This window comes from Ambystoma mexicanum, chromosome 5p (assembly GCF_040938575.1).
Source record: "Ambystoma mexicanum isolate Mex_15411 chromosome 5p, UKY_AmexF1_1, whole genome shotgun sequence".
Lineage (NCBI taxonomy): Eukaryota > Metazoa > Chordata > Amphibia > Caudata > Ambystomatidae > Ambystoma > Ambystoma mexicanum.
In genome coordinates this window covers 1060161807-1060189762 of record NC_090930.1, presented here as the reverse complement: position 1 = coordinate 1060189762, position 27956 = coordinate 1060161807, and the positions used below count along the sequence as shown (strand labels likewise).

General features: G+C 50.2%; 1 protein-coding gene across 2 annotated transcripts in view; it reads left to right on the top strand.

Annotated features, from left to right (window-relative positions):
* DTNBP1 (dystrobrevin binding protein 1) overlaps positions 1–27956 on the top strand; it is a 1092536-nt gene that overhangs the window by 687383 nt on the left and 377197 nt on the right. For both annotated transcript variants that reach the window (XM_069613561.1, XM_069613562.1), the window contains one exon: positions 24711–24733. In XM_069613561.1, the coding sequence (XP_069469662.1) occupies positions 24711–24733 (23 nt within the window). The remainder of the gene's footprint in view (positions 1–24710; positions 24734–27956) is intronic.

Here is a 27956-nt window from a genome sequence, read left to right as displayed (position 1 = left end):
GGCGGCGTGGGTCAAATCCAAGGCCCCTGCCCAGTGTAGTTCACAGGGGCATAACTCCTCCGGATCCAGCTGGCCAGAGCGGGCTTCTAAGTCCTTTTAGCGCACCCCATCCGTGGGGGTCCAAGACAAGGTCAAGCACCGCAAGTCCGGTTCCATGGGCTGCGCAAGCGGGTCCCGCAACAGCCAGAGCGTGTTAATCATCTCCAGTGGCCTCAATCTTCAGCCCTCGCTCCTGCTCTTCGTCGAAGAGAAAGTCAGCTATCCCGGGGAAGCTACGGGAGAAACTGGAGAAGGCCAAGCAGCAGGAAAAGATGGCCGACCTGCAAGGCCCAGGTGATACAGGCTAAACGTCTGCATCAATCGAGCTGGTGGCGACCGCCCTTTCGAAGGCAAGAGGGGCTGACCCAGTCCAGGGTGCCCCGGCAGCAACCAGAGTGTCTATTTCTCCGAAACGGGAGGCTTTGGCCAAACCAGCGGAAAGGACGCTGGAGAAGAGGATGCCGTCCCTTAGCCCGAGGCCGACCGCTCAGGACTTAAAGAAGGGGCGGGGGAGTGGAAGAACTCCAGGGCACGGATATTTTGTCTTCCGACATAGAGGACGATGGTTCCATTCACACCACCCGGAAGACGTTGGGGATGAGGACGACGATAGGAACGTCGAGGAGGTATTTGTCGGAGGTGGCGACGACGATGTCGGCGGGGACGATGATATAGACGCTGGGCTCAGCGACCCTACTCCCCAGGCACCTCCCAGAGATCTGTCCCATGATATTCTCTCGACCCTCCACACACTGGTGTTGGAGATTCAGAAGAGGATGCTGACGGCACCTCCACTGACGCCACCAGCGACAAACCTGTTGACACCAGGACCACCACCGCCAAAGAAAAGGAAGCAGCACCCTATGCCTCAGCTCCAGCTGCTGGTATTCTCTCTCCTAGGCGAGAATACCAGCGGCTGAATACCATCCCCCCTAGAGATACGGGGACGGACCCAGCGACGACATACACTGATGACGACGGAGGCATCTCTCTGTCGCCAAGGGCTTCCCTCCGGACGAAGTGGCTTCCTTCCACCCAATGATCGCCCCAGCGTCGGAACTCTTCCAGCTCACACCGGAAGAGACGAAGAAGAAGGGCTTCCTGTATCAACGCCGGGAGGCGAAAAGGAAGAGCATGTTGGCAGTGCCCCTCCTGGATGACGTCTGGGATGAGGGACTGGCCCTTCTGAAGAACCCTGCATCAGCCTTGGCTTGAAAAGAAATACCGCGGTCCAGAGTCTGCACCCAAGTGTTTGCGGCCACAGCCATCGCCAGACTCGGTGGTCTTGGCTGCTGCGCGTAAGAAGTCCTCCAACTCGTCATCCTCAGCCTCCGTTCCCCCGGACAGCGAGGGGAAGAAGTTGGGCGCCGTGGGTAGAAAGGTCATCTACTTGGCGTCAACGACGGTCAAGTCGGTCAACGCTTTAGCTATCCTGGCCAGGTACGACCGGGAGCTATGGTACAAGTTGGCTCTGATCTTGGACTTCCTCCCCGAGGACAAACGGGTCAAGGTCGATGGAGATCCTTCAGGAAGGTGAGCTAGCGTCAGACCATGCCATTACCGTGGCCCTGGACATCCCGGACAGATAGTTCCGCCAGATGGGAAACAGGGTTTGCCTCTGTTCATTGTGGCGGACAGAAGGCCACTAACTTTAGGCAGGAGATCCAGGCGAGGGTGTTGGATCTGCCGTTTGGCAATCTCTTCGGAATGGCCGTCAATGAAACTCTTCAGGCCATGAAGACTGACACGAAGACGGCCCGTGCCCTGGGCATGCTACAACAGCACCGTCCATCATTTTGTTCCTCAGGAGGGAAGTCGAGCAGATCTTCGAAGGTTTTTGGCGGGGGATCGTTCTCTTACTGCCAGCCCTCCCATTCCACGACCCAGAAAACCTACAGCGTCGCTCCAAGTCTTCAGAGGTGGCTGCCGTTGTCGTCAAGGATCCCTAGGCGGTGCGCCTGCCTCCAAGCAGGACTGAACCAGTTGGGACGTCAGGCTCCCACTCCTGCACCGGTGGGAGGCCGGCTGGCGAACTTAGTCGGTGTGTGGGAAATCATCTCCACCAATCGATGGGTGCTGGACGCTCTTGTCCACGGACACACTTTGGAGTTTCAACGAAAGGTCTGCGAATACCACTGGTGGCCCGGCAGGAACAACACATCCTTCAGCTGCTGCGGGAGGTTGGGGCCATGTTAATAAAAAGGGGCGATAGAGCTGGTTCTGAAGTGATTCCATGGCTCTGGAGTTTACTCAAGATACTTTCTAGTAAGCAAGAAGACCCGGGGATGAAGGCCCATTCTCGATCTACGACGACTCAACAAGTACATCAAGTCCCAAAAATTAAGGATGGCCACGTTGCAGCACGTGCTCGGCCAACTGGAGGAGGGATACTTCCCGTCGCCGTTGGATCTAGAGGACGCTTACTTACCTGTACTCATTCACGAGAAACATCGCAAGTTCCTGCGCTTTGACGTACAAGGGAAGCACTACCAGTTCAAGACTCTCCCCTTCGGGCTGAAGTCATCGCCCAGAGTCTTTACAAAGTGCATGGCTCTGGTGGCGGCACATCTGCGCCTACAGGGAATTCATGTGTACCCATACCTCGACGAGGGGCTCATCCGGGTCAGTCAAGGGACATCGCTGTCGATCACACAGTGAGGACCGTCCGGCTGCTGACGGATCTGGGGTTCTCGGTGAACTATGCAAAGTCCTGCAAGGATCCATCGCAGGACGTGCTATTCCTAGGGGCCAGGCTCCACACGGTGTCCTATCTGGCGGCCCCCTCGGAAGAGAGGATAGCAGCCATTTTGGGCAAGGTGCAACGGCTTTTAGCACTGAAGATCTCCAGGTAGTTCTCCAGCTGCATCACTCATTGTCACCAGTTGGCAAACCGACGGCTGCCTGGCCGTCCGAGAGCCCATTCTACCAGAGCGATCACATCTACAATGGCGTTCCTATCTGGTGTGCCCCTGCTGGACATATGCAGGGCTGCTACGTGGAGGTCTACACACACCTTCACAAAATTTTACTGCGTTGACAGGAATTCCAGGGAGGAGTCCAGAGTCGGTCAAGCAGTGCTGCGCGACCTGTTCACTTGAAGGTGAGCCTGGTGAGGAGGTAAGAGTAATTGCTTCTGTTGAGCCTTACCACCTCCTGTGGTTGTGTATGTGTGTACTGCTATGTATTCTTTATTCATAAGCATGTTAATCCATGCCAGACCCCATGCTGGAGAAGGAACAAGTTACTTACCTGTAACTGTTGTACTCTTACATCCCGTCACCTTTCCTCCATATTGTATGGGCGTCCCTTCCAAGGGACGGGAGACAGAACCTTTTTCACCAGAAAAAACCTTCTTCCCCTTTAAATTTAGAGGACTGCGGGGGTGCGGCCCAGGGAGCACGCACTGCTGTGACTCCGCCCTCCGGCGCCACACCTCAGTCCCCTTTTCCGCATTGACAGGAACGGGCCGAATTCACCAGCGCTCCTGGGTTTGGCTTCGGCCATGTAATTCCACGTGCGGATACTTCTTCTCTTTGTCTTCTTTTTTGTCTTTTTATCATTCAGGTACTCGGTCCCCAGGCTTCACGCTCCTCCCCGGCGCATGTCGACTTCTACAGTGTTCCGAAGGTGTCCATCCTGCAACGGGCTCTTTCCAACTTCAGACCCTCACGCCCTCTGCCTATGTTGCCTTGGCCCAGACCATGGTTGGCAATCTTGTTCAGCGTGTGGCTCGCTGTCCTCGAAAGCACTGAAGAACAGACTAGCCAGGTGGAGGGAGCTCTTCCAGAAGTCTCCTCCAGAGGATCTCAAGACCTTCGTGAAGCATCGATCCAGGCCCAAGGTAGGGCCAATATTCTCCATCGCACCCCGCAAGGTAGACTCCTTCCCAGGGACTCTCCCGCACGGGAGGGACCGGTCAAGTCCTTCTAACAAAGCTCGCGCCGAGACTACTGCAGCTACCAGCCTCTTGGCCGAGGGATCCTCGGATCCTCCCGGTGACAGTGTTGAGGGACCAGAAGGTTCTTTTACCGGGTTTTCACCCGAGGGGCTCCGCCCTTGTACCGGCACCATGGGCGAGGGGCTACGCCCTATTACTGGCAATACATCAGAGGGGGCTCCTAAACGCAGCTCTACCGACCCCCGGGCCGAGGGTGTCACACCTACCGGACCTAGGCCCGAGGAGCAGGGTAGGCCTTGTGATCCACACACAAGAGTCCTGGAGGAGGCCGGGCCCAGCGGGCCAAGCAATACGTAGCAGGCACGTGGCAGGCAGTCCAACAAAATGGCTGCTGCGCCAGAAAGAGGCACCCGCCCGATGGAATTCCAGGAATTTGGTGAAGAACGAGTGTCAAGGTGGGACTGGCTTCAACCAGGTATGCGGCCTACAGCCTACCCTTCTTACGCACAGGACAGTTTTCCTTTGCGTCCGTGTGGACAGGGTATGCAGCGGCCTCAGCAGCCCCCGCTACCCTTACAGCACCCCCTGCGTCTGCTTCAGTCGTTGAGGAGGTTTTCTTTGAGAGGTTCCTCAGCCTCATGAAGTCACTGCGGATGGGCGTTATCCTCAGAGATGCCATCAAGTCATTCCCGCCATGCTAGCAGCACCAAAGACGCCTACAATGGGGCCCGTGGGTCCCGGTGCAGCCACCTCCACCAGCTTAAGAGTCAACTCTGCAATCTCTGCTGCCTCCTCAGCTTCCGGCTGCGGTCTCTGTACCCCAGCCTCTGGCACCATCCACTCCTCCTCCTCCTCCTCCACAAGATCCTCCAGATCTGCAGGATATGGACGAATAGGATCCAGACACGCCATCCTCAGCCAGGGTCTTCCACGAACGTCTTGCTGGGCTGGCGGAGAACCTGGGACTACCCCAACCCGAGGTTGAGCAGCCGGCAGAGGGGGTTCTGGCTGAAGTCCTCACACAATGCCCCTCTGCCAAATCGGGGATTCCTATGAAGACCGATGTAGTCCCCCTGGCCAATAAGGGCTGGCTCAAACCACACTCTGCCTAGCCGGTCAATCAACGCCTGGACACCAAGTACAGGCAGGTGGAGGGGGGATACACTCTTGCTCTCGGCCCATCCTCAGCCACACTCCTCAGTGGTCGCTGCGGCATCACTATACTCCAAGCCCCAGTCGTCCTCAGCCTCTGCCTCTGCGGCGCTGCTAGGCAAAGAGGAGAAGATCTTGGAGGCGTATGGCAAGAAACTCTATTCTAACACCTCTTTACATGTACATCAGGCCAACGCTGATGCCATGCTGGCAGCCGCCAACCAAAGATTATGGTGGGAAATTGCGGACTTCCTCCCGGAACTCCCCACCCAGAGCCAATCACGTTATAAGGCGGGGCTAGCTGAGGCCAAGCTGGTCGCGCATGACCTCATGAAATCCACAGTGGCCCATATTGACACCTGAGGCCGTGCCATCTGTATTGCCACGGTCATGAGAAGGACAGCCTGGCTCCGGGCAACAAAATTCAACCCGGATGTCCAGGAACGCATACTAGATCTTCCATTCGAGGGGGGGACCTCTTCCACTCCTCTACGGACGAAGAGCTGGACAAAAAGAAAAACCGCTCACAAACAGCTAAGTCTTTGTCCATCCTTACAAAGACCATGCCCAAATCGTACACTCAATCTCAGCAGTGCTCAGAAAGAGGTCGTACATACGGAGGGTTCGGTGGCTTCCAGGAACACAGATCCAAGCAGCCGGACCGCTCGCCGTCTCAGAACAGGCGCAAGCAACAAAAGGGGGGGGGGGAGTAAGGGCTTTTTCCAGTCCCCCTCCTCAGCAACATCCTTCGAGGGAAAGAAGGCATGACACGTCCCTTCCGGTCCACATGTCTCCGGTGGGTGGCAGGCTTGTTCTCCATGCACATTTTTGGCACCAGAATTTCATGGACCCCTGGATCCTCTCTGTAATATCCACCGGGTACCGCCTTCCTATCCCAGCCTCTCCTCCCCTCCTCTCCCACAGGTTGGGACAGCAACTCTTTTTGCAGAGATCCGGTCGCTCGTAGAGAGCCGGGCAGTGGAGGAAGTCCCAGCCTCCAAGCGAGGCTTTGGCTTTTACTCCAGGATTTTTGACATTCAGATGAAGAACCAGGCGAACCTGAGAGTTGTGCTGGACCGTTCCACCCTCAATCTCTCCTTACCCCTGCAAAAATTCAAGATGGTTACGCCAGCTTTTATAGCGGAGACATTGGACAGGGGAGACTGGATGTGCTCCCTGGATCTGAAGGACGCGTACCTACACATCCCGATTTGGCAGCCCCATCGTTCTTTCCTTCGGTTCAGGATCATGGGCTACCATTTATTTTTAATACAAGGTCCTTCCTTTTGGCCTCAACTTGGCCCCAAGGGTCTTTACCAGACTCATGAATGCGGTGGCGGCCCTCCTCAGAGCGCAGGGCCTCCACATCTACCCATACCTCAACGACTGGCTCGTCAGGGCTACATCTCCTGAAGCAGTTAACCACTCTTCCCATGCCCTTATGAACACACTGGACGATCTGGGCTTCTAGCTTAATCTCAAGTAGTCACAGCTACAGCCGATGCAGACGCTGACATTCTTGAGCCTCATCTGGGACAAGTGCTCCGAGAAGGTATTTCCGTCGGAGGACAAAATCTCGGCCATCAAGAGGGCCACCGCCCACTTCCTCAGCAGAGAAGGGACCTTGGCATGGTGGTAACAACATCTCCTGGGTCTTCTGGCAGTAGTCTTATTAGCCGCTCTGCACACAAGGCTAAGGATGAGGGGGATTCAGCTGCACTCCGCGGCCTCATGGAACTAGGAGCGGGGCTCTCAATTTGAGATCATCCATGTTCCTCCATCTGTCCACCCGGACCTGACTTGGTGGTCCAGAGACTGCAACCTGCGGAGGGGCAAGCCCTTCCGTTTGCCCTCTCCGCAGGCCACCATCACCACGGATTCCTCGCTCGAGGGCTGGGGAGCCACCCTGGACGATCTCTCGGTCCACGGCACCTGGACTCAACAGGAGCAGGAATACCACATCAATTGGCTAGAGCTGAACGCCATCTGGCTGGCGCTCAGGGCATTCTTACCACTTCTCAGGGGCAAGGTTGTCCTCATCCAGACGGACAACTCGACCAGCATGTACTACGTCAACAAGCAGGGAGGCACCAGATCCCCTCCTCTGTGCAGACTGGCGATCAGCATGTGGGAATGGGCCCTGGAAAATTAATTTACCTCACGGCATTCCACCTCCCAGGGCAATCTAACCTTGAAGCGGACAGGCTCAACAGACTGGGAGCTGACAATTACAAGTGGCAGCTAAACAACCTCGTTATTCAGGATATTTTCAACAGGTGGGGTCACCGCAAGGTGGATATCTTTGCCACCTGGCACAACAAGAAGTACCCCCAGTTCGCATCCTGGTGAGGTCAGGGCCCCGGCTCTCTGGGCGACGCATTTCACCTCCAGTGGGCATGAAAGCCTACGCCTTTCCGCCCACTCCCCTGATACACAGGGTAATTTGCAAAATCAAGGTGTCTCGCTAACTCCTAATCATTCTAATAGCTCCATGGTGGCCAGCCAGGCCATGGTTTTCAGAGCTGTTCAGTCTCTCGGAAGTGCCCCCGATTTACCTAGCAGCATATCTTCTGGCTCAGCAGGGGGCCAGAGTCATCCACCCTGCGCCAGGGAAACTAGCCCTCACAGCCTGGTACCTGAGCAGTTAACGCTGCGCCACCTTAGCCTCTCACAGGGTGCCAGGAGCAAGGCTACCAGAGCCCAGTGCAAAAGCAAATGGACCAGATTCTGCCACTGGACAGACTCCAAGGGAATTGACCCCATGGCGTGCACCTTGGACGACGTGCTCTTTTTTTCAGCACTCCTCGCTCATTCAGGCGTACAGGTGGACAACTGCCGGCCATACCTCGCAGCCACTGGGGCTTACAGGAACTCAGAGGAGGGTATTTTCTCCTCCTCCAACCCTATCGTCAAGAAGCATCTGACGGGACTCGCAAGACTCTATCCGCCTGTCAAGAAACCTCACCCGCTGTGGGACCTTAACATAGTTTTGGGCGCCCTGGCGCACAAACCGTTCGATCCAATGGCGTCCGTGGACAACATGCTGGTTACCATCAAGACGGCCTTACTAATCGGCCTTACCTCGGCACGTAGAGTCAGTGAAATCCAGGCGCTGGTCGCCTCTGAGCCAAATCCCGCCTTTCACAAGGACAAGGTAGTCCTGCGGACACACCCGGCATTTCTGCCCAAGGTTCCATCTGCTTTCCACTTGAACGAGGAAATAGTCTTTCCTACGTTTTTCCCTGATCCCAAGGACGAAGCACAAAGAGTGCTGCACTGCCTGGATGTCAGGCGTGCCCTGAAATTCTACTTGGACAGGACCAGGGGCTTCTGCAAATCGGACACCCTGTTTGTCACTTTCGGGGGCTCAAGACCAGGCTATCCGGCCTCTAAGGCTTCCATATCCCACTGGATGGTCTCTGCCATCAAAGAAGCGTATGAGGGCCAGCACAAGCCGCTCCCGGCCAATATGCATGCCCACGCAGTCAGGGCCAAGGCAACGGCCATCGCATTCCAGCGCAATTTCCCCTGGCAAGTCATAAGCAGGGCGGCCACTTGGGCCTCTCCCCCAGCTTTTTGCAAGCATTACTGTTTGGATGCCGGCCCTAGATCTGATGCGGCTTTCGGGCAGGCAGTTCTCAGGAACCTATTTGCTTGAGGAGGCTCTCCTCTCCACCCTGGGGCTACAAATCAGTTGTAATCGCCCATACAATATGGAGGAAAGGGAACGGGACGTAAGAGTAATAATAAGTTACTAACCATAGTGACCAACATACTGTTAGTCCATAGTCCCCTTTATTCCATACGTCCCACCAACCTCCCCCCTAATTATACTGGTGTCATTAGGCAATGTTAAATCTATTGTCGATGCGTCAATGGGGACTAAGGTGTGGCACCGGAGGGCGGAGTCAGGGCAGCACATGCTCCCTGGGCCGCACCCCCGCACGCCTCTAAATTTAAAGGAGAAGGTTTTTTCTTGTGAAAAAGGTTCCGTCTTCTGTCCCTTGGAAGGGACGCCCATACAGTATGGAGGAAAGGGGACTATGGACTAAGAGTAAGTTAGTCATTAGGGTGAGTAATTTATAATTTCTCCAGCATGGGTCTGGCATGGATTCACATGTGAACCTGCCCCTCTGCGGCTCTTCTTGGTCATACTGCCACTTTACGTGCTACCAAATCTGAAGATGGCTGCCAGAGGACGGACTTAGGTAGAGGGCACTCATTGGCTGGGGGCAGTATGACCCAGAGCTCAGTGATTGGTTTTTAGGAGAAAGACCGTTTATAAACTAAAGTTAAACAGTTTTTTCTTTTACTGAGGATTCTCGACCTGACGACAGGGAATATTCATGAGCATGTGAATCCATGCTGGAGAACAACAGTTACAGGTAAATAACTTATTCCTTATGATTTTCGCATTGAAACGCTTGCCCTGAATTTAAGGTGTATCCAGCTTAAGGTGCACAGTTCTCTTCTAATTGTTCCACTAGTTTCTGCCAGGTGATTTGTTTTCAGTCTTCAGATAAAGAGCAATGGGAGAATGCAGTGCTCCAGATAAGATTTTGAAGTGGGAGTATTTTACTCCCCATTTTTGAAAGTTGGTAGTAAAATGATTTTTTAGTGTGTAAAAACATGAGTCCCAACCCAATGGGAGTATTTTATAAACAAGTAAAAATATGCTCAACTGTAAAACAGAAATATTTTTGTGAGAAATACATCTTTTCACCAAGTTAAAATACATTTGTCCTCTTCCATAATTATGGTCGTTTCGTCCAGCACTACATGAACTACTTGTCCAAACACATTCATGGATATGTTTTGGTGAAAGCAGGGGCACATGCTCCTGTATGTCCATTTCCCTTTTTTTATTTTTTTTATTTCTTTACTGGCATTTCAAATAACAACATAAACAGTACAATATGAAACCCCACCCCCACCACTCCCCCCCTCTGGTACGCATGTAGAAGTAACCTTAAAGAACCCAAAAGGTAAGCCAGACCACAACTCTGTTGTATTGCACATAATCCATCCAGTTCCTTCTCAACGCCCGAGGACGTGCAGTGACAAGATTGTACAGTCCATATTTCCGACTTCAGGGATCAGGTGGAGACCCAACCTAAGAATCTAGCACCATGGGAGATCCCTCCGAAACAGGAGACACAGAGCCTTCCCTCCTTGGATGACTGAGAAGGTATGCTATATACACATCCCACATCTGATTGCCACCCTGATGAACTCCTCACAGCATTCCCCAACGCGTCTCCATATCGTTACAATACAGTATGTCTCCTGACCTTTGGTCAACCGTCGGGCCCCGCCTCCGGCCCCACACCATGGCCACCCGGCATTTTGCCAAAATCAAGAGGAGACCCACCAGTTTCCTAGTCTCTTTGGGCAACTGTCCCATGTATCCTAACAGGGCCACTACTGGGTCTGGTGCAAGTCGTTGCCCTATAATATTCCCAATTACCTCAAACACCTTTTGCCAAAAGTGCGCCACCTCCGCACACTCCCAGGCCACATGTAGAAAACCCGCCATCTCCTGACCACATCGGAGGCAGGCCCCGGACCTCTGTGGAAAGTAGCCCTGTAACTGAGCTGGGGAATGGTAACCCTGGTGCAAGAACTTGAAGTGAATCAGCTTATAGTTCGAATTAACAGCTCCTTTCTTGGTCATCCTACAACAGTACTGCCACACTTCATCTGGTATTTCCTGCCCCAAGGACCTCTCCCACAATCCCTTTGAGGATGACCCAGCCTTAGACCTGCCCCTCGATGCCAACTCATACAGTTCGGAGAGTATATGCCTCCCTATGTCTCCCCCTATCACCTTATCGAGCAACACGGCCACCGCAGGTGGTTCAGGAAAAGTGGGAAACAGCCGCTGTAGTGTCACCTTCAGTCTATAGTACAAGAACACCTCTAACGCCGACAGAGCTCCCTTTTCCTTCAGTTGATCGACAGAGATAAACCTCCCACCAGGGAACAACTCTCCCCATGTAGTGACCCCCAGCCGCCTCAACATGGCCACATAACCCTCCTCACTAGTCAGGGGAATCCCAGGAACAAACAATGGTGGGAGTCCCGGTGAATAGAGAAGACCCCCACCGGGAGTTCTCTCCAAGTGCGCCCAGGCCCAGCATGTCAGCCCTAACAGGTTCTGAGGGTTCCGGGAGCCACTCGGGGCTGTTAGAATGACCGACCTCAACAATGCTGGGGATGCGATTGATCTCTCTATCTCCACGTGCCTATGCTCCACAGCCATTCCGTACCAGTACGGAAGATAGCTGGCTTGCGCCTCTTTATAATATAACTCAAAATCGGGAAGCGCCAGCCCTCCCTCCCGGATTGGCACCGTGAGCTTCTCCCAGGAACCCGAGCCTTCTTACCCGCCCATACAAACTGTAACACTGACGACCGGAGATCTCGGAAATATCTTTGGGGCACCTTTATAGGCACGTTTAGGAACACGTACAGAAATTTAGGGAGAATAGCCATTTTAAGCACCGAAATCCTACCATAGAGATTAAGCCGGAGTGAGGTCCAGCTCGCCATCGCTCGTTTAGCCGAATCCAGAGCTTCCACATAATTCCCAGCATATACCACCTTCTCCTCCCTGGCCACAGTGACCCCCAAGTAACGAGTGCTATGTAAATCCCACTGCAATCCCCAATCATCCCGAAAGGTAGACACCCCACCCGTCAATGGGAAGATAACTGATTTACTGGTGTTTATGTGCAGTCCCGAGAGTTCGCCAAAGCGCCGCAGATCCAACATAATCGGATCTAAATTAGTTTCAGGGTGACGAATAAACAAGACCATGACATCTGCATATAACGATATAACCACTTTATGAGTGTGCAGCTCAACCCCACGCTGTAAATGAAACTCCCTAACCCACTCCGCCCAGGGCCCTATCGCCAGGGCGAAGAGCAAAGGGGATAGCGGGCAACCCTGACGTGTCCCCTGTTCAAGCGGCAACGCCCTGGGGCTCCGGCCATTCACCCTCACCCTAGCTACCAGTTCAGTATATAGAAGTGACACCAAGGATATAAAGAACTCGCCCAGGCCCAGTCTCCGTAAAACAGTAAATAGAAACGTCCATTCAACAGAATCAAATGCCTTGGTGGCATCTAACAGAACTGCCACCACCGGGTCTTCCGCTGGCAACGCCGACATCAGGCCAAACATCCTCCGCAACCCGAAAGAGGTCGACCGACCAGGAATTAATCTCACCTGGTCCTCCCTCACCAGAGTGGGCATCAGCGGCGCCAGCCGTCTCGCTATAACTTTCGCCAAGATCTTTTTATCAAGATTTATAAGCGAAATTGGGCGATATGATGAACAATCCCCTTCTGGCTTCCCGGGTTTCAAAAGTACGACCACAACGGCTTCCCTAAGTGTATCTCGTAAAGGCCCCCTGGAGACTGCTTCCTGGTACATCAACAGCAAGCGCGGTGCCAACCTTTCTACATAGCACTTATAGAATTCATCTGTGAAGCCGTCAGGGCCAGGAGATTTCCCACCCGGTAGAGATTTAATAGCGTCAACCACCTCTTTTAGTGTCACCGGCCCATTCAGCCCTGCCCTCTGCTCCTCTGAGCACCAATATAGCCCCACCTCATCAAGAAACGCCTCTAGATCCTCTTGTGACGCCGTTAATTGTGATGCGTACAGGTGGCCATAGAATTCCTCGAATTCATGGGCAATGCCCTCGTCGTTGTAATGTTCAACACCATTCCCATCCGTAATCACTGTCACCCTATTATCCCGCCCACTCAATCGAGTTAGCTTAGCAAGTGACCTTCCCGGGGCCTGCCCCTCACCATACTTTGGGGGAGCCGCTTTATCCCACATATATTTAATTTCTCTCTGCGCTATTGCCTGATATTCCTGCAGCTTCCGCTTGATGGCACCTTGCTGAGCCCGATCTGGAATGGGAGCCTCCTCCTGTAACACCCGTAGTTCCCCCTCTATATCAGCCAGATCTTTCCGTAGCCTTTTCAGGGTTCCCAATTCCTTGGCTATACATTCCCCCCTAATCACACACTTAAATCCCTCCCATAGGACACCAGCAGATGACACTGATCCATTATTAATCTCAAAGTACGCATCTATGGCCTTCGTCAATTCCTCCTTAAAGACCTTATCCGTAAGCGCTTCACTTTTAAACCTCCAGGGGTGCCTCACCTTATCCCGACCCTCCAAACGGAGCGACAACAAAACTGGAGCATGGTCCGACAAAGTGCGGGCCAGAATGCCCACCCCAGTGGATCGACCCATAACTGGCCGCGATACTAGAAAATAATCTAGTCGTGTATTGGCTCACTCCCGGATTCCTCACCCTCCAAATGTCTCAAATGTCTTCAATATCCCACACTGGGCACATACCACGTAGTTTAATGGAAGTCCTGTTGCCTGAGCGCATAGCGCTCCCCGTTCTATCTAGGGATGCATCCAATATGGAGTTAAAGTCCCCAGCCCAGATAATTTCCCCCTCAGGAAGCGTCCCCAACTGCCGCTCTATCCAATCCAGGGGTTCTATGGTATCTTGGTTAGGACCATAATAACTTATCAATGTATATAGCCTCCCCTGGATAACCCCCTGCACTATCAAGACCCTACCCTCTGAATCTTTCACCACCTTGACCAACCGAAACCCCACCGATTTATGCACCAGGATACCTACACCTCTGGAGCAGGAGGAATAAGAAGAGAAATATCTATGACACCCCCAGTTTCTACCAAACTTAGATTCAGATTTCGGTGTCAAATGGGTCTCCTGAAGGAAGGCCACCCCAATCCTATGCCGTTCCAAATACTGCAAAACTTTCCGGCATTTGGGCAGATTGTTAAGACCCCTAACATTCCAGGTCATGAAATGCACTGTCGCCATCTGCAGATGATAGACCACTCACTCCCCCCACACCAACAGACCTCATGGGCCCCCAAGCTCCCAATGCATACCATCAGTCCCCCCTGTCCTCCCTGCCCCCCCTCCCACCTCCCCATTCTACCGACAACCCCCCAACATGTCAGTGGTCGCCTCCTCCACCCCCGCAGCGAAAGCCCCCCCCACCCATGCCGGAGTCCCCAACTTTCCAGCACCCCAACATCCACCAACATTTTCAGAAACAGCCTACGCTCAGGGGGCAGCTACGAGCCCAACCCTCCTTCGCACCCCCACAGGATAGTTGTCTCTGCTCTGGATCCATCATGAACTGTCTAAAGCGACGGCGGTATCACTAATTTTCTTCCATTCCAAAGGGTGTCAGGCCTCTCCCATCCGCGATCTAGGAGATCTTGGCAACATGTCAAGAAAAGAAGAGACCTCCTCCGGAGACTGAAAAAACAATGATTTCCCCTCGTGGACCACGCGCAGTTTGGCGGGGAATAACATTGCATATTGCAGACCTTTGTCCCTCAATCACTTCTTAACTTCCAAAAAGGATTTCCTGGCCTCCTGCACTTTATCAGAGAAGTCCGGGAAGAGTTTAATCACATCCCCCTTATAGGACAGAGTGCCCTTCTCCCTAGCTTTCCGGAGTGCCACATCCCTATCCCTATAGTTCAGTAGGCGGGCAATCAGTGGTCGAGGTGGGGATCCTATGTGCCCGGAATCGGTCTGCGGCCGATGGGGATCCTATGTGCCTTCTCTACAACACAGAGCGAGGAGAAGCCGTCCGAGCCCAAGGTTTCCCGCAGGATTTCCTGCACCAGTGATTCCATATCTCTTTGACCTGTCTACTCCGATAAGCCGATAATTCTTATATTATTCCGGCGGGATCTCGATTCTAGATCATCCTGCTTCTCCCGAAGCTCTCACAGGGCTTTCCTGACTTTTGACATTTCCCCAGAGACCGCTGTTGCAACACCCTGTACCCCCGTCAGGTGCCCCACCGCCTCATCTAGCCTCTCTCCATGCTTGTCCAACCTGACCTGCATGTGGTCCACCTTGCAAGTCAGGGTATCCAGCTTGCCATCCAAAGATTGTATAACGGACTGTAGCTGCAATAGCATAGCCTTAATGTCCTGAAAGGCTGCCACCGGATCTGTTTCATGTCCTATGCCCGGCTTCTGGTCCATCTCACCCACCGAACCACCACTCTTGACCTGCGTAGACATCTCAAAATTTAATTTGGACTGCTGTTTACCTCCTTTCCCTGGCCTGGACATGGTTAACATACAAATCGGGGCACAGTAGTACTTTGCAGGATATAATGGCCAAGGCCACCGGCTCTCCCGTCCCCTGATCCAGGGGGTCCGACGTCTCAGCAGGAGTTCTGTACCGGGTAGGGGAACATACACCAAAATAAAAAAAACCCCGAACCTGTCTCTCCCAAAGAAAAATGACCACAAATTGCTCCCAGCGAAGTTTTGCCCACCTCCACACCGACTTCTCCGTTTAGCAGCACATCACCACAACCGCCGCTGTACTTAGCCTCGTATTGCACCGCAGATCCCGTACAGTCCACGCATACCAGTAGCTGAGGTGCCGGGAGCTACAAAGGTATGGTACAAAGGAGAGCGCCCCCAAACAGTCATCGGACTAGAGAGCGCTTTGCGAGTAGGCCATGTGTTTCCCCTGTCGTGTGCGCACATAAGCGGGCTTTAGCAGGCCAACCATGGGAGAAACAGCTTGAGGCACCCTGCAGCTCCACTCAAGCAGGTCACATGATAAACCAACGGGCGTATAACACCATCCTCAGGACAAGTATCCGATACCCCCAGTGTAAGTTCTTCTAGGAGCTTATGAATCCAACGAGTTCACCTCACAAGACCCCTGCCCCTTCACATAGGTCCCGCCACCAAGCCCTTTATTCACTGGCCTGTCGGGACGTGTAACTTCCCAGTCCACCAAGTCCTTAGACCATGCGGGCTGCCTCCATAGAAAACACTGTTTGTTGTCGGCGAGAGAGCCGGCCCACCACTACCGGCGTCTGCCGGGGCCCGCAGCCACACAGCAAGGAGGGCAAGCGCCACAGGACCAGACAGGTAGCGCCCCCCACCCGCCCCAGGATCCCCACTACCACGGGCGTGCAACTCCTTCCTCGCCCCTACGGGTGTACAGGGCCGCCACTGGGGGGGGAATAAGCGCCACCGGCTCCCCGCTCACCTCTTCGCGGCCGCCGCTGCCGCTCACAGCCCCAGCCTCCGCCGATGCACGGCAGCCGCGCCGCCTCCGTCCTCAAGGCTTCAGCCCCTACAGCGCACAGTCCGCGGGCGGGCTGCCCCGCCGGTCCCAACTGGGCCAGCGCTCCTCTCCTGCACCTGCTTCCTCCACCAAAAGGACGCTTCGGCGGATCTCGCTCTCCAGGCTGCTGATGTCCAGGCGGGGGAAGGCACCGCGCTCCACTCGTCTCCTGCAGCCGCCTCTCTCTACTCCGGGATCCCGGAGAGCCGCCTCGTCGTCTCTACGCAGGCCCGCACCTCCCCCCCACTCTTCTCCGGAGCGGGTGTTCTCTGCCGCTCCACACAAGTTGTTCAGCGCTCCGCCAGTCACACCGCAGCTCCAAAATGATCTTCCCAGACGCCCGACACAGAACAGCCTCAAATGCCGCCGAAAAAACAGGAGAGCCTCCGCAGAGACTACCGGATAGAAGGCCGGGTAGGAGACGTGCTGGAGAGCTTCACGGGCCTGCGGCCATCTTGGTCGGGCTCACTAGCACCCCCCCTCCATTTCCCGTTTTCTATTGTGAGTATTTCTACTCCCTATTTTTATTTTTGGGGAGTATTTGCCTTTTTTTAGGTAGTAAAAGTGGCCGATACACCCCTTATCTGTAAGGCTGGGGGAAAGGAGGACATTTTGCTTAAACTTAAGAAGCAACAGAGGGTTATCTGATATCTCCTTGGAAAGGAAGCCAATAGCCTCCATCCTAGACTCATAATGCTCAGAGGAAAACACATAATGTAGTTTAGAGAAAGAATTCTGGGGGGAATGAAAAATATGAATATCCCTTAACCCTGAAATGCCTTTCTTGCTAAAGATCTTTCAAATCCAGCGCATGCAGCTTCTACCATGCTAGAATTGTGCTTTATCTGGATTGCTGTCTGAGGGTTCCTGTTGGTACGTCCTTTAGTGAAGTTTGTATTTCCTCAGATGTATTGATGAAAGGTAGAGGAGCATTAACATTCACAAACTAAATTCTCTTTACATCCAATCTGCCTCAAACCAAATTAAATCGCCCTGCCTTGCCTTCAATCGATACTATAGAACCTAAGAGGGAACATGTTCCATAATGTGAGTGGTACACCTCAGGAGCCACTGTAAGGAAGGCATGGTATCAAGAATAGAAAGACAGAAATGATCACAGTTCAAGGGTATTTATTAAACTGTTTATGCAGGTTGGAAAAACGCCTAATCTTAACCTAAATCTAAGATAGGTGCAAGCTACAACCATCAAATCAAAATAAGACAGTTACTTGTTCCAGGTCTGACATCAAGGTACTGTTTTATTTCCTCATGGCTATTTCAATTTCCAATCACCTATCGTCTGACAGTCTACATTCGGACAATAAGGTCAGCAGTACTTGTGTGAATCCTAATCTCATTTATCCACCATTTACTGACACCTCTGCTGCCATTGATCTGGGCCTTTGGAGTGCAAGTTCCTTATGAGTACTATTGGTGCCGCTCACTTCGGCGCGCAGGGTCAGCGAGCTGCAGGCTTTGCCATCATGCCAGCCCTTCACCACATTTCATAACGACAAGGTCATCTTGTGCACTCATCCAAACTTCTTGCCCAAGGTGGTCACTCCATTCCATTTGAATACGGAGATCTGCCTGCCGCTGTTCTTTCCGAACCCACAGTCCGAGGCAGAAAGGGCATTGCAGTCCTTGGACCTCAAAAGAGTCCCCAAGTTCTATCGCTCTTGCACGAGATCCTTCAGGAAGTCTGAGGCATTGTTCATCACTTTTGGGGGCACGTCTCCCAGCACCCAGGCTTCCAAAGCTTCTATCGGCCGTTGGATGGTTCAGGCCATTTTGGATGCGCATACGGCAATGGGCAAACATGTACATGAAGGGATTCATGCCCATGCGGTCATAGCTAAGGCCACGGCCGTCATGTTTCAGAGACCTGCTTCTTGAGATGTCATCAGCAAGGCTGCCACTTGGGCTACTCCGTCAGTGTTCTGTAAGCACTATTCCCTGGTTACCAGCTCCAGGCGAGATGCAGAGTTGGGTCAGGTGGTTCTGAAGAACCGTTTTGATTCTTCCTAGACATGAGGCAGGTTGTCACGGCTCCACCTTATGGTCTTGTTCGGTGGAATCACCCACAGGGATGGAGGAAATGGGACGGGACGTATGAGTATTTCAAGTTACTTACCGTAGTGACTAGAGTACTCATAATCCATAGTCCCCTTTCCTCCATACGTCCCACCCATCTTCCTGCGCTTGTATTCCAGCGGATAATGTATTCAGTGTAGGTAGGTTTTAAAGCGTCAGATGTGTGGGGTCTGAGGTGAGGCGCCGAAGAGCAGGGTCTTGGGGGGTATTCCCACGCCCGGGGACACGCCCCTGTGCGCTATACTAAATTTAAAGTGGAGGCTCAAGTTTTCACTGCCAAAGGTTCTGGTACTGTCCCCATGTTGGGGGGGGGATGTCCCCAATTGGATTTGTTTGAATACGATCATTGTGGACAGGAGCCTTTGGTAGCAGTAACTTCCCCTTTTTTGCTTGACACAGGTATGGAGACAAGGGGAGTAAGGACTAGGAGTACCGTAGTCACTACGATAAGTAACCTTTAATTTATTTTTTATAGAACTTTGGTTAAACACTGTTTTCTGTTGGTACCGCAGTACTTTTGTTCTTTGGTCTGCTTCTGTACTAGCTCACATCCCTGGCTGAGGCAGGAAAATGGGTGATGGGTGTGGTGAGTCAGAATGAGGACGCTGACACTCTCAGGATTGCTTATGATCTTTCTTCTTATATCGGCTGTGACAAAATTACCTTCTGGGACCTGTCTGGTCGCTATAAGTCAAGGGACGCAGATAACCGTGCACTCAGATCAGCCAATATTAAAATAATACAATTCCCCTGAGAAACCAAAGCGAAACCCGAAACGGATCCGGGAAGCAGAACTAGGGGCTAGGGAGACATTAAGCCTGGAGAAAAAAACTGTCCTTTCACTGAAGACAGGCAAGACCCCAGAAAGCGGGCCACATTACTCAAAGATCGAAACCAAGCAGACAAACCACCCTCAGAGGGTCTACCTTTCCCTCAATGCCCTTCTCCCCCAATTCGAAAACCTGGCATGGATGAAGGATGTTAATGTCTCCCTTCAAGGGGCCGGAAGTCATAGGGAAACCTTTCATAACCAGGGAGCCCCTGGAGGAAACGTAAACACCACTAGAGAAATGTTAGCTCACTTGCCTACCCAACAGTAGCCCAGCATGCAGTCTGTCACACAAGCTGCCTCCTCAGCTTCTTCCTGTATACAGAATTTCAAAATGGGCACCAGGGTTTCTATCGAGTCAGCCTATCCCTCCAACAATCAATCTGAATACCATGATGTGAGAGAGACCAGGCAATCCCAACACTCGCATCCTTTAAACTCACATCTACAGACTATCAGTCCTCATTCCTATCAGGGGGAGGGGTTGCTATTTAAGCCCAGCAGCCCAGTCCAGTGTGGGAGTTGACAGGAGCAGGTTGGAAAATAGAGATTGCTGCAAAGGAGTGCTCCTTAGAGATTTTGAAGACTGGAGTCAGGAGTCTGCCAGAGAGAGGAGCTGTAGAAGGGGCAGCAGGAGAGAGGAAGAGGTGATTCTTATAGAAGAAAAGAAAGTGGTGAGATTTAAAGGTGAGGAAAACCCAGGAGGGGGCTGTGAGCTAATAATTGAAATAGAGGAAAAGAGAGATGAGGCATACCCAGGAGGGACTTGTAAGCCAGTCCCCAAAATAGAGTAAAGAAGTAGTGAAGCAAACCCAGGAGAAGCTTGTAACCCAGTACTCGAAATAGAGGAGAGAAGAGTGGAAGGAAAACCCAGAATGGATGCTAAGTTAATATTGGTTAGAGAAGAAAACAGGGAAGAAGTACACCCAAGAGAGGGTTGGAAATCAGAAGTACAAACAGAGGGCAGAAAAGGAGAAGAAAACCCCAGAGGGGAGTTAAAGAGGGAAGTAGTAATAAGACAAAAAGGGGAGGGAAAACCCAGAGTGGAGGTAAAGAGGCAAATAAGAACAATACAAAAGGAGGAACTAAAACTTGAAGTGGAGTTGAAGGATGGAATAATATTGGAAAGTTGGCGAGAGAAAGTAATACCCGAAGTGGAACGGGATGCACTGACAAAAGGCCGAAGTAGTAGTAAGGAGACACTGAGAAATCAGCAGGAGGAGGGTATAGGCGAAAGTGAGGAAAGTGAGGGTGATACAACTTCACTTGCTCAGAGTGAACAAGATGATTTAGGGGTTGATGAGCTTAGAGAGAGAGAGAGAGAGAGAATAAAAGAAAAGAGGTCTTGACTATAGTAACATACTGAAAAGGGAAGCAAGGAGCTAGAGACTGACTAGGTATTTAGAAGTAGGAGGTTCCAGAAGGCCAGGTCAGGCCCTACTGATAGGGCCTGGGTATGTTTACTAGGGTGGAGGAGGTTCCAGCTGGGGTCAGGGAGCATAGTGACAGCTCAGAGAAGTGGTGGAAAGAGCCCAGGCAAGAAGGAAGGTTACTACAGAGTAGCCCTTTTGCCTCTCTCCTTGCTGACCCCAACAAGATCCTTAATCCACCCCGATGATCCAGCAGAACATTAAGGACTGGTTTAGTCTTGGGGAACGGGACCCCGGAAAGCCTGCAACTAGGTGCGGAGCAGAAGAAGAAAAGTTTGTAACATATTGGACTCAGGAGTGAGGTAACGTCTCTGAGAGATTTGGAAACAGTAACTGAGATTTGACAGTTTGAACTCTCATCCACACATTGAGAAAACCATTACAACAGACACTGAAGAAAGAAGATACTGTTTTTTAGTTGTTTTTTTCACTGGGAAAGATCCTGTTTACATTTCAGTTGACTCTCCCCTGTACGCAATCCCTAATAAAATTGTTTAAGTTTGAGTACATGGTCTTGGTGTACTTCTTGGTTCCAAATGTCCAGTTCGTGACACCACATTATGCAAGATCATCAGATATAGTTTTGTGACTTTGTCAGTTGTATTGAGGCAAATCTCTGTGCTTACATAATGAGTCTTGCTAGGCCTCCCAGTTCTCCCCATCACCTTTAGCCCATCGGGGGGAACGTCACCGGGGCCTGTACTGGCGTGCAACCTTTTCCTTTGCTCGTTTTCTCTGTCGGCTCTCTTCTCCCGGTGTCTTCTCCTTGCGGTTTTCTCGCACTCTTGGCGTCTTGGTATACCGAAGGGAGATCAGAGTGTTTGCCAACACCTTCTCGGTACGGTGTCAGCATTGTTAGACAGGCAGCCTGCCTACCACAACGTCCTCGTGGTCACACCACTGTCCCACTCTGGACTCCACTCTCCTCTGCTTCTCGATTTCTTTACATGCTGGGCATCCACCGTGTGTTTCCCGTATTCGGAGTACTTATGACCGTCACAGGCTCTGCAGCTTTCTCCATCTCTTACACTCTTAGGTGGCCTCCCCTGCCTGCATATGCGTTCTTCTCTCTGCTTCGTTCGCCCTGAACTCTTACTTCAATCTCCTGGTCCCAGTTGTTTGGAGATTTTTATTTAAAGAAACATTTTCATTTTCTTTCTGGTGGTGGCATAAAATGGCTTTCTCTTCAGCCAAGTATCCGGAATTGGCACTACTTTGGATATTATACAGTCCTATGTAGGCCATCATGTGACATGGCCTAGGGAGCTCCTCACAGGAACGGGAGTCCCTGGCCCCAAAGATGGAATCCCTCCCAGTGAAGTCCCACTTGCTGCTACCCCTAGGGAGTGTATTTGTGGAGCAGGCTCACCTCCCTAGCCTCACTGGGGGCAGTAGGGGGGGGACATTTTCCCTTGGGAAGAAGGGAGAAATTCACTCGATTTGTCACAGGAGGTGATAGTTTGAGGGGTCATTAGTGTCTGGGTGGGCTTTCTTTAGAACAAGTAGTTGGCTTGTTTTCAGGGACTGATTGAATTTGCTCAGCGTAGCAAGGAATTGGGGTTCTTCAAGAATGGGGTAGGAGCATCTAATGTGAGTTGTGGTAGAGGTAGTAAAATGAGCTGAGCGTCTCCATTTAATAGAAGGAAGATCAGCGAACTCCATCATTTATTGTTACTAGGTGCAAAGACTTGTTTTGCATTTTACTCTGAAATGTCATGAGGCCGAGCAGTGATCGCTGAGCACATAGCCCAAAGTGTTAGTTTGAAAGGGTTTTATTTGGAAAAATAACAAAAGTAATAGGGCCCAACTCAGACAAATAACAGGATAACTCCTTCTCAGGTTGAAATCGGTAAACATAAACTTAATTTGTCGAATCAAGTCTCAAGTCTAGGACTCCCTGTCTGGCAATCCAGGGGAAAGATAGTCACTCGATTTGTGGCATTTTTAGTGCCATCAACTTTTCTTTCCACTAGTCGGGAGTTGTCATCCTCTTCCTCCACGACGGCCCTGTAAAGCGTTGGTCCTGTGGTCGCACACCAATGAAGTCCAAATATGTGCGATCACTAGAAGGAGGCTCAGGGTCACAAATGTAGTCCCTATTGTTTTTGTCTGGTCTTTGGCAGGTTAGCTGGGATCTCAGTGGTACGATCTGCTCACTCTGCTTCAGTGTTTCCCTGACTAATCCACAACATCTCCCTCTGCCGGCCTGTTCGCACCTCTGTAACGCCCCTGTGTCTTGTGATTCCTTCTTCTGTCTTCTCCTCGTCTCCATTCCACATGCTCATATCTCCTTCTATGCTTGCTGGTCTGCCAAATGTGGGATATATCTCGGGCAACTTCCCGCTCTCTCTGTCTGCGCAGGAATTCCTTCTCTCCTTCTCTCTTCCTCCTCCTTTTACTTTCCTCTCTAGTTCCTACTTCATACTTTCTTCTTTCTCCACTACCCATGCCATACCCATAACAGCTTCCTCCTGGGTATTCCTCTCTTTCTGTAACCTGGCTCGTAGGGCTACTCTCCATTGATCTTCCACAGTCGCCTTATCCTTTGGCTTTCTGTCATCTGCTCACTTTCTAGCCTCCTCTTTCTCTACCCTCCCGGCCCACTGATTCTCTCTCCTCCCCACCTTCTTGGTCTTCCTCCCCAACCTGCTGCTGTCCTTCTCCACCTCCTTCATTCTGGTAAACCAATCTCTTTGCTCTCCTCCCAGTCACCTCCTGCTCTCACCCAGTCACCTCCTCTCCTATTCTCGAGCCACCTCCAAAATAATCTCTGTCTTGCCTCCGGCATGTTCCATCTTTTCGCCTTCTCTGTCTCCAAACTCCCACAGTATTCTGCTATAGGTCCCTACTTTTTTAGGTAATTGAACTCCACCTTCCAGCCTCTCTCTGGCCGAAGGAAACTAATGTGTTGCCTACGCAATTGATATGGATGTTAGTTGATTGGCCCCACCAGTGGTACATCTTTTCATTTTTATTGTGGTACTTTGGTGTTGGAAGGACTCATTTAGCATAACGGGTCTTGGGTGTATGTTTGTTGGAGACCTTGTGAGAGGGCATCTTAACTGCTCAATGTTTCTGTCTTAGTTTGGATTCCACATCTTCCCCTTGTGCTTCTGGATATGATTTCTGGACCTGTGTGAAGGGCATCAAGCGTGCAGCCACTGTCTGGTCTGTGGAACCCCTCACACTGATGATCATGTCCCTTAAACAGACAATGTTCATGGTTGGACTCTTGTGACAAGTCCCTGCCAAGCTAGTGGGAGGGGGTTGGGTAGAACATGAGATTCTCTTTACCCCAGACCGTGCCGTGCATCATTTAATGGGCTGTGGGACAAAACCCTTCGAACAAGGCAGAGTACTTTGTCACAGAAGCTGTGTGACATTTTCCAAAGAAACCAATGGATTTATAACGGAAGTTAGCGAGAAGAGCATGGCAACCGTGAGGATAGTCTGGTAATGGGTACCGTTTCACAGCTGAGAAGAACAGGAAAGTCTGCATATCTTATTTTCTGTTAGAATATGTTTCACATGATTCTGAATCATATTTACTGCACCAAACACAGAATGTTTTTTGGTAAAATGTCCTTCAGCAATTTTTCTTTTATAGCCCTTTTATTGCCCTATTTAAAAAAAAGAAAGTGAATAAGAGTGATTTTTGTGCATTGCCTTTTGATGATGTTCATTACAATTGCCATACCTTTGGTAAAGTGAAAGAAACTAGCAGAAATGTTCCTCAACACTAACTGATAAAGAAGCTAAATGTGGAAATGAGTCAGTCAGTACTTCAGGGTCGCTAGTGGTGTACAACATTGCTCCAACAGTTTGCACAGAATATGGACATTGATGAAACTGTATACTTAATCGAAATGCAAAACATTTCCCAAAAATAGGAGAGAAAAAAAATATTATTCTGAATAAGTCAAACCACCTGATTCCTGGTGTATAAGGTACTGAAGGGCGACAACAATGTCAATAGAAGGAATTTGTAGTCCGGTTTTGGAAAATGTTTTTGTGATTATTAATTCATCCGTTTTGACCTACGAAATTGTTCTAAATTATTTATCATATTTTTTACAGGAAGGAGCTTGAGACTTATAAAGGTAATGTAATATTTAATTATTTTACATTTTTGAAAATCAGTGTTTCTTTTATTTGATCTCAATTATACCTGTCTCTTTTAAACCCAATGTAATGTATTTTTTGGGTGTATATTTTGCACTTCACTATATGATGCAATGTTCTACTTTTATACATTTTGCGTTACAGTTAGTAGCAATCCAGGAGTATTGGCGGAATGTACCCTATATTTTGCGTTTTCTGTCAGTGTGCAATCTGCAGAACACTTAAGTGACATAGAGAATGCCATTGCTTGGTGCAATCTATGCTGACTAGATATATTGCGCTCGATAGTGACCGGTAGTAGGCCAGACGTGATATTGCCATAAATTCAGGGTGCACAGAGGCAAACCCAAGATAGTGCACATTGCAGCAGGTGTGTGATGCAAACTGTCAGTAAGGTGCCCAATACAATCAAAAACTACTGGTTACAAAAGCAAATTCCCCTCTTACAGCTAGGCACAGGAACATTGGCACTGCTTTCTGGGACACACAATACATTCCCCTGCTGGGAAATCTTACTAGGAAATTGTTGCATTGCTGCAGCCAATCATATCTACGCACGTCTATAGGGCTACAACATGAATGCACGGCTAAAGCACTCAGTAAGGTGTTAACCTGTAATACCTATTGGGTAACCTCAGCATAAAACATGACTGGAATGGAAAGGGCGATGAAATTCAGCGCAGTTTAATTAAAGGTCAGGTTAGGGGGCATCCTAAATGTGGAACCAAGACAAATTAGTGCAGAGATAAATAAGTTAGGAGCACTATCATTGTGAAAAAATGTGAATATTGTCTCCAGAAGGAGAGTGCCCAGGGTAATCTTGGAAAGAGATGGATCAACCAGTCGTAGAAGATCAGAAATAGCAAATCGACGAGAGTGACAATTTGTTATTTTTTTATTTATTTGCATATGATTAACAAATAATCTTTGCAAAAGAGATACAGAAAAACAATCTAAAATCACTTAATTTCATAACATTCAAATTCATACATTACACGATCGAGTAAATAACAATAGACATATCAATTTGCAATATCACACTTAGGTCCATTGGAGTAGAAATATATGAGCAATATGCAAGATTTGGAAATCCCCACAAATACCAATATATTGACACTGAACATACAATTCTGGTTATCTCTAAATTACAAATATTTTACGATAATACAGTGGGCAGCGAGGCAGAGTTACCATGTGCTAAATGTAATTTTTTTCTGTCATGAAAACCAGTGCAATATTTTGAATGCTGCAAATAGAACAGGGGCCAAAGGTATAAGCCCCTTTTCTGTTTTTATGGTGAAGGGCTGCCAGCCAAGAGCGGTGGGGCAACATGGAAGGAGGACAGCAACTGAAAACTGTATTATTCTAAAGCTAGAATTGAAACCTTAAATCCTCAGAGCTTTGATGACCATTGGTTGTTAGTGCTATATAAAGGATAATACAATTAAATTACTATACTGAGAGTGTTTTAAATAATTTCAAAGTTTGCTCACTTTGCATTGCCTAGCATTTAACCATGAACAATACAGATTCCTCAACAGAACCCTTCCCTCCCCAGGCCTCACAAACCCCTTTACTTAGTTTGCCATGTAGCAAGGTCGATCTGCTCCATCCAGCTATACCTCTTTTTCTACAGGATTCTCACACCAATGTCACCCTAATCTTCTTGGATTATTGCTGCATGGCTTGGCCACTTATTAAACAGTACTCTTCACATTTGGTCAGACTTGTTCCGTGGGCACTGCTAGTGCCCCACTGCTCTGCACCGACCACCTGTTCGACCTAGCCTGGTAATTCTCTTTTGCTAATATAATGTTGTATTGCAGCTTCTGCTCCTCCTATCCCTCCTCCTAACACAAGAGAATTCTTCCAGACTCTCGCTCCAATTACATCCCTATTCTATCCCCTGCATCTGCAATCACCCTCGACCCAAACTAACTACCGTTGGATACTCCTAAATCAAATGAAAGACTGTTGCATCCCTCACATCGCAGTTACTACATTTGGTTGTCATTCACTGCACTGTATTTTCTGGATCCTATGGGGTGTTATGTATGATCTCCTTAGGATTCTATAAGGAATCCTTCAGTATCTGTCATTCAGACCCACTGTCTGCATGAGTGTGCAAGTGGCTATCCGTTCCTCATGTGATGACCTATGTCCTGGGACTGCTTCTCCTGAGCTGGTTCCCCCCCTGCTTGGGTGCATTCCCATTCAGTATGATTTTTATATTTTCCAAACAATCTCCTGTCCCTACCTGCTTGCACTATAAACTAAATTGGAGGGGGCGGGGGGCATCAGATAATTCCTCCAGAAAACCCTTCCAGTGCAGCCTATCCGCCTCTCATATCCATAGGTTTTGTAAAACATAGCTGACCGTTTAACCCTACCATTAGGATTTTTTATTTTTTTGAAGGTGCCAGACATATACGTGTCCAATCTTACCCAATTCTTCTTTTAATCTATCAAGGACAGCTTCTTCACCTAGTCCTATTTGTTGTTTGAGCCAGTCCCACAGTAGTTGATGTGTACTAAAAGGCTCTTACCCTCAGTGTAGGGTATCCCATCAGCACTTGCCCTCAATGAGATGCATACTGTGCTGCAGTGAAGATTTATTTTCAAATTCTGCATGTGAGCTCCCTGTCCCTTCCACCCCACTGGTCCCCATACCGTCTGCTAATTGTTCCCAGTCCTAGCTTAATTGCCTTACCTTCTCATGGTAATTCATTTATCCTCATTTTACACCTTATAAAATGAGCAGAGGGACAATTGGATATACTTAGAAAGTGATACAATAGCTTTGATACAATCACCATTTTAGACGGCTCATTCCTTCCTGCCATTCTGATAGGCAACACCACCAACCATGCCACTCTCTTCTAGAAATGTTCCAACCCCCTTCCACGTGCTTTGGTGGAATGCCGTCTTAGAATGCAATGGGTATCCACTGTGACGATCCTTCAGATACTGTCACTTCTCCCTAGGGTGGTGAGCCCCTTTCCATGAGGCTAGGGAGGTGAGGCTGCTAACCAATAGTCCTCCTAGGGGTGGTAATATGCATGAGTATCTCATGGAGAGGGACTCCTCTCCTGGGGATAAGGACACGATTGGGAAACACAGGCCCTTTAAAACCCAAACCTGCAGGCTGATGTTAAGGACCAAACCTTTTACACATAAGTTCATGTCTGAAACTGAGTTACT